Source organism: Chrysochloris asiatica, unplaced genomic scaffold (assembly GCF_000296735.1).
Source record: "Chrysochloris asiatica unplaced genomic scaffold, ChrAsi1.0 scaffold00004, whole genome shotgun sequence".
NCBI lineage: Eukaryota > Metazoa > Chordata > Mammalia > Afrosoricida > Chrysochloridae > Chrysochloris > Chrysochloris asiatica.
In genome coordinates, this window is record NW_006408522.1 from 32927831 (window position 1) to 32934636 (window position 6806).

The 6806-nt window shown below is 34.5% G+C and overlaps 1 protein-coding gene across 1 annotated transcript in view; it reads left to right on the forward strand.

The window, feature by feature from the left end:
• Positions 1–6806, forward strand: part of UBR1 (ubiquitin protein ligase E3 component n-recognin 1) — a 205747-nt gene that overhangs the window by 128652 nt on the left and 70289 nt on the right. Inside the window, exons 21-25 of the mRNA XM_006831726.1 lie at positions 950–1074; positions 2451–2503; positions 4959–5061; positions 6089–6137; positions 6499–6653. Coding sequence (XP_006831789.1) covers positions 950–1074; positions 2451–2503; positions 4959–5061; positions 6089–6137; positions 6499–6653 — 485 coding nt within the window. The remainder of the gene's footprint in view (positions 1–949; positions 1075–2450; positions 2504–4958; positions 5062–6088; positions 6138–6498; positions 6654–6806) is intronic.

Here is a 6806-nt window from a genome sequence, read left to right on the forward strand (position 1 = left end):
GAGAAATACTGTTAACTGATGGTACGTGGAGGGGATTATAATCATTGTAATGAAACAAGGTGTATGATTTGTTGAATGTAAAACTGATAATCTGCCCTGTAAACTTTCAGTCAATCCACAATAACAACCTTAAAAAAAAAAAAAAGGAAATGGGCAAACTAGCAATGTGTAAAAGTTTTTATATTGACCATAATTTTAGAAACTTGAGATTTTTGTGTTTGTTCTTAGAGTAGTATATGAAGAATTTATAATATTGTACTATATATTTACTGTTTTATGTTTTGTTATTTTTATGACTATAATTTAATTGCTCTTAGGTTTATCTAGATTTTTTTTATTTTCCTTCTGTGTGGCTTGAAATTTGGTTAAAACTTGTTAATTTTTAAAATATAAATTACTTTGAGGATGTCAGTGTTTAAAGTTTAACAAAAACTTCATGGTTTCTGATTTCATAATGGAAAAAACCAAAGAAATAGTAAAGCCATTAATACCTGATAAATATTACTTAAAAAAAACAAAAACCTTAAAGGTATTTTTAAGTATATTTTTCAGTTTATTCTTTTTTAAATAACAGAGACAAAATTGAGGAAGATCTTGAATGAAGAATTATTCAGTGATGGCCACTGTTCATTCAATGCCAGTCACCTTGTTTATTTGATTAGAAACACTAATTTTTAAGGGTTTTATTTATAATGAGTATGTTTATATATGTGTATTATAATAAATTAAAAGAAGGCTTGGATTTTCCTTCTGTTCTCTTTGGTTTTCTTCCTCTTTCTTTTAACAAAGAATACTTTCATTAGTTTTGGGAACATATCCAATTTTTGCCCCCTCTCTCATAGACTTTTAATTTAATGCAGTGTTCTGCATATATATTCTCATGGTAGGGACAAATTTAAATATAAAGTAATGAATTCTTCCTCTTTTTTTTTCCCATTCTTTGTATTAGGAGAGCGATATGTACCTGGAGTGGGAAATGTGACCAAAGAAGAGGTTACAATGAGAGAAATCATTCACTTGCTTTGTATTGAACCCATGCCACACAGTGCCATTGCCAAAAATTTACCTGAGAATGTAAGTCCAGTTTGTTTTTTCTCCGTGGGATCATTTTTTCTGTTTCTTTCATTAGTAGCTACCTCAGTTTTAAGAAACTACATTTAGCAAAAAGCACTCTCTGGTTATGAGTTGGGCTCCTCACCTCAAGGTTAGCAGTTTGAAACTACCAGTTCCACAGGAGAAAGATGAATGAGGCTTTCTGCATTTATAAGACTATAAGAATCTCTGAGCTTACTGTAATAGTTTTGACTAGGTCCTATCCTAATTATAAGTAACTTCATGAAAAATAGTATACCTTCTTTAAGGAAAAATTCAGGCAAATAAAAAGTATATAATTGCGGAAGCTTTTATATTTGGACATCTACATATATGTTTTGCTGTAAATCACTAGTTATAGCCCATTTATTTTATTACTTTCGTTTTAGGAATTAGTATAAAATTAGAAAAATCAAACCCACTTCCCATCAAATCTATTCTGGCTCATAGTGACCCAATAGAACATAGATGCTTCCTAGGGCTTCTGAAGCGATAAATCTCTACAAAAGCAAACTGCCTCTTCTTTCTCCCATGAAAGTGACTGTTAAGTTTGAACTATAGACTTCTCAGTTAGTGGCCCACTGTGCCACCAGGATTCCAGGATTAAGTATTGTTGTTAAATGCCATTGAGTCAATTCCAACTGAAAGTGGCCCTGTATAGGGTTTCCAAGGAGCAGTTGGTGGTGTTGAACCACCAACCTATGGTTAGCAGTCCAGTTCTTAACCTGCAGCACCACACCAGGACTCCTGGAATTAGATTGTTGTTGTTATTGTTAGGTGCCATCGTGTCAGTACCAACTCATAACAACCCTATGCACAACAGAATGAAACACTGCCTGGTCCTGGGCCAACCTCACAATTGTTGCCATGCTTGAGCCCATTGATAATGCCACTTTGCCAATCCATCTCACTTGGGGTCTTCCTATTTTTCTCTGACCCTCCACCTTACCAAACATGTCCTTTTCCAGCGACTGGTCCCTCTTGACAATATGTCCCAAGTGTGAGAATAAAGTAGAATAGATTAGCTAATTAGAATAGATTAGCATGGGATTAAATGTGATACGAATACTATTTAAAGAAAAGCTTCTTTTCTGTGAATAATAATGCTGTGTGTATATGTAAACACATATTCTCAAGGTAAATTTTCATAAATTTCTTCCTCACGCAATTTATATGATTTAAGAAACTAGTTCCCTAAAGTAGAGTTAATTAGTTTTAGACCTAATTTTTAAATTGATCTTTTTTTTGTTTTTATAAAACATTTTAGGGATACTGTTGAAAATATATTTTAATTTACAGTAAGAGAAGAGTAAATCATTCTATGAAGGTAAAAATGATACAAAATATTGTTTTAACAGGAAAATAATGAAACTGGCTTAGAGAATGTCATAAACAAAGTGGCTACATTTAAGTAAGTACTTTGTATTTTTGCTTATTCTAAAAGATAGACTGAGCTTTGTACTTGTACCTTGAATACTTTGTAGAAGTTCTCAAGTTCTTGCTTGGACTTCTAAGAGCAAGAATGGCATACACACTTGTTGCTATTAAGTGTTGTGGAGTCAGTTCTGACTCATAGCAACTCTATATAAGGTTTCCAAGGAGCAACTAGAGGATTTGAGCAACTGACCTAGTAGTTCCCAGTGCAATGATGATCCTGTAGTGTCACACCAGGAGTCTTATTTGCTTTGCTGTTGTTGTTAGGTGCCATCAAGTCAGTATGGACTCATAGCGACCTTATGCACAGCAGAATGAAACACTACCTGATCCTTGCCCAACCTCACTACTGTTGCCACGCTTGAGTCCATCCATGCTGCCACTTGGCCAATCAGTCTCTTTTTCTCTGACCCTCCATCTTATCAAACATGATATCCTTCTCCAGCGACTGGTCCTTCCTGACAATATGTCCAAAGTATGAGAGACGAAGTTTGGCCATCTTGGCCTCCAAGGAGCACTCTGGCTGCACTTCTTCCAAAACAGATCTATTGGTTCTTTTGGCAGCCCATGGCACTTTCAATTTTCTCTCCTCCAACACCATAACTCAAAAGCATCAATTCTTCTAGGTCTTCCTTATTCACTGTCTAGCTTTCGCATGCATATAAGGTTATTTGAAAATACCATGGCTTGGGTCAGGCACACCTTAGTCCTCAAGCTGACATCTTTGTTCTTCAATGCTTTAAAAAGGCCTTGTGCAGCAGATTTGTCTAATGCAATACGTCATTTGTTTTCTTGACTGCTGCATCCATGAGTGTTTCATAGTTGATCCAAGAAGTATGAAGTCCTTGACAACTTCAGTCTTTTCTCTGTTGATAAGAATGTTGTTTATTGGTCCAGTGGTGAGGATTTTTGTTTTCTTGACACTGAGATGTAATTCATACCGCGAAGGCTATGCTCTTTGATCTTCATCAGTAAATATTTTAAGTCCTCTTCACTTTCAGCAAGCAAGGTTGTATCATCTGCATATCGTAGGTTGTTAATGAGTCTTCCTCCAATCCTAATGCCATGATTTTCTTCATATAACCCAGCTTCTCAGATGATTTGCTCAGCATACAGGTTGACTAAGTATGGTGAAAGAATACAACCTTGTCGCACACCTTTCTTCATTTTAAACCATTCAGTGTTCCCATGTTTTGTTCAAACAACTGCCTTTTGGTCCAGGTGGTGGTTTATTTACTTACTTACTATTTCAGTTGCCTACTATCACATATGGATAGTTTTTACTCACCTGTCAAAAATACTTATTTCTTCAACAGACATGTGCCAAGTGTCTATCATCTGCCCTCATTTAGTAAGTCCACTTAGTAAGAAAATAAAACTTTTTCTGATAGGCTCTTTTTCATTAATTTTAAACTATGACTTTATTATAATTATATAAATTTTAATTTTGTATGCTAATTTTAAACTTTTCTCTTTAAAACAGTTATTTTAAGATTCTTTGTGGCATATTAAATGGAGTGAAATTTTTGTGTGAATTTATTGTTGACATTTGAAAAATTGGTACAATTTGATAAATTTCAACCTGTTATAATTTTCTTTATATAGAAATATCCTTAAAAATAGGATATAGGTTTTCTTTGTTCAGTGGAAAAACCAAAAGCTAGTAATATGCAGAACAAATATGGTATAGTCGTTTTGGCCTGGCAATTTTTCTTAGAATGCTGTTTAGAAGATTCAGCATAATATTTTCATCTAAAACTTACTCCCTGTTGTTTTTGGTTTGACTTTAGACAGTGTGTTGTTGTAGTTGTTGTTAAGTACCATTGAGTTGGATCTGACACATAGCGGCCCTATATAGGGTTTCCGAGGTGAGGCTGTTGATTTCAAACCTTTGACCATTCAGTTAGCAGTCCAGTGCTTATCCTACAGTGCCACACCACGTTTCCTCAAGCACTATTGTTGTTGTTTTTGTTAAGTGCTGTCAAGTCAGTTCCTACTCATAGTGACCCTGTATAGGATTTCCAGGGAATGGCTGGTGAGTTTGAACCACCAACCTTGCAGTTAGCAGTTCAGTTCTTATCCTACTGTGCCACCCAGGATAACATAGTGAGCTTTAATTTAACCTTTAGGCTACAGAGGCTAAAAAATAACCTTAGGTATTTAAGTCTTAAAGTGAGTGATCTGGTCTAGATTATATAAAGTAAATCTCCCCAGATTAATTTCAGTTTTACAATTTAGCTGATGTCAGGACTTTGGACTCACAATGTAAGCTTTTATATTTTCATTGTAATACAATTTACTATCTAAAGTTCAAGCAAACTGAATGAGTTACTTTTTTTTTTTATAATTTGAAGTTTAGGTCAGTTTCTAGGTTATTTTGTGTTCTGTATTTCAAGAACACTAGTTCATTTCTATATTTTCCATTTATTTAGGAAACCAGGTGTATCTGGCCACGGAGTTTATGAACTAAAAGATGAATCGCTGAAAGAATTCAATATGTACTTTTATCATTATTCCAAAACACAGCATAGCAAGGTAGGAAACTATTATTTTTTATAAATAGACCTAAAATGTTTTATGCTTTTTAACTCTATAGAAGAATACTATGCTGATTCTCATTAATAAAATCATTATCTTATCCAAGAAACTAAAATCAAATCCGTATTATTATTTCATATATAGGTAATGTTCACACTTGCCCATTTATACTAGAAATGTCTTTTATAATTGATTTCACGAGAGGGAGATTCAATCAAAGATCATGTACTTTATTTAGTTTCTTGTTTCTTTCATCTCCTTTAATTTGGATCAATCTGCCTTTTGTAGCATTGGCATTCTTGTAGCATGTTGGTTAGCTGTCTTTTAGAAGATCCTACATTATGAATCTGTCTGATAGTGCTTTCATGGTTAGATTCAAGTTAAACATGTTTTGACATGAATACTGCATTGTTACTGTTAAGTGCCTTGGAGTCAGTTCTAACTCATAGTGACCTTGTATAGGGTTTCTGAGGAGCAGCTGGTCGGTTTGAACTGTCGACCTTGTGGTTAGCAGTCCAGTGCTTATCCTATAGCACCATGAACATTGCATTGTTGTTGTTATTGTTAAGTGCTGTCGAGTCAGTTCCAAACCATAGCGACCCTGTATAGAGTTACCTAAGAGCAGCTGGTGAGCTTGCACCACCAGTCTTCTAGTTCAAACTTGTTATTAAATCTGACCACTTAGTTAAGGTGATGTCTGTCTTTCTCACTATAAAATGGATAACTTCCTGCCCGTGGAATAGTACCCCCTTCACACAATAGGCATGTAACAAATATTGTTGACCGGAAGAATGGGGGCTATGTTCTTAAAGAAGATAGAATGTAAATTTACTCATCTGTTTTACAATGATCTCACTTAAGAATAACCACTTTGTTTCAGGAATAAAAGGTAGCATTTTGAATACATGTTTTAGTACCCATAATATTTTGACAGGATGGTAAATCTTTTCTGCCTGCTTCAAAGTGTTTCATTTGTTTCTTGATTGCCAAACAATATCTAATGATAGATTTTTTCTGGGGACAGGCTGAACATATGCAGAAGAAAAGGAGAAAACAAGAAAACAAAGATGAAGGTAAAAAGTGAGATTCTGATGGATTGATTTTCTGCATTTTAGTGGAAGCAAAGATAAAGATTTTTGTTTTTGAAGGTTCAGAGAGTCTTTTGCTGCTTCTTCATATATTAAGATATGGCCACCATCAGTGGAGATAGAATTTAAATTTAATAGCAAATAGTGTTTATTTAGAGTGATTGGCATAGTGCCTTTATTCCCTTGACATACACTGATATTTTCAGTGTTTTAAAAATAACAAAAGTCATATAATTTTTTGTATGTATTTTATGGTTTTCATGTTTACAGTTTAGCAATATGGGATAACCAAAATAAAAATGTACATGTATTTTCTTTCATTCATCCACATCTCCTTCCTCCACAGCATTGCCACCACCACCACCTCCTGAATTCTGCCCTGCTTTCAGCAAAGTGGTTAACCTTCTCAATTGTGATGTCATGATATATATTCTCAGGACCATATTTGAGCGGGCAATAGATGCAGATTCTAATTTGTGGACTGAAGGAATGCTCCAAATGGTGTGTATTCCTGGAATATTTCCTCTGTTTTGAGTTCTAGAATTTAGGCATCTGCAGAAAGATCCCTGGTCTGGTTTTTTAACTTCTGTAAGAAACACATATATAGTAACTGAGATCTGTTGTTGTTGTTGTTGTTGTTAAATGCCATCGAGT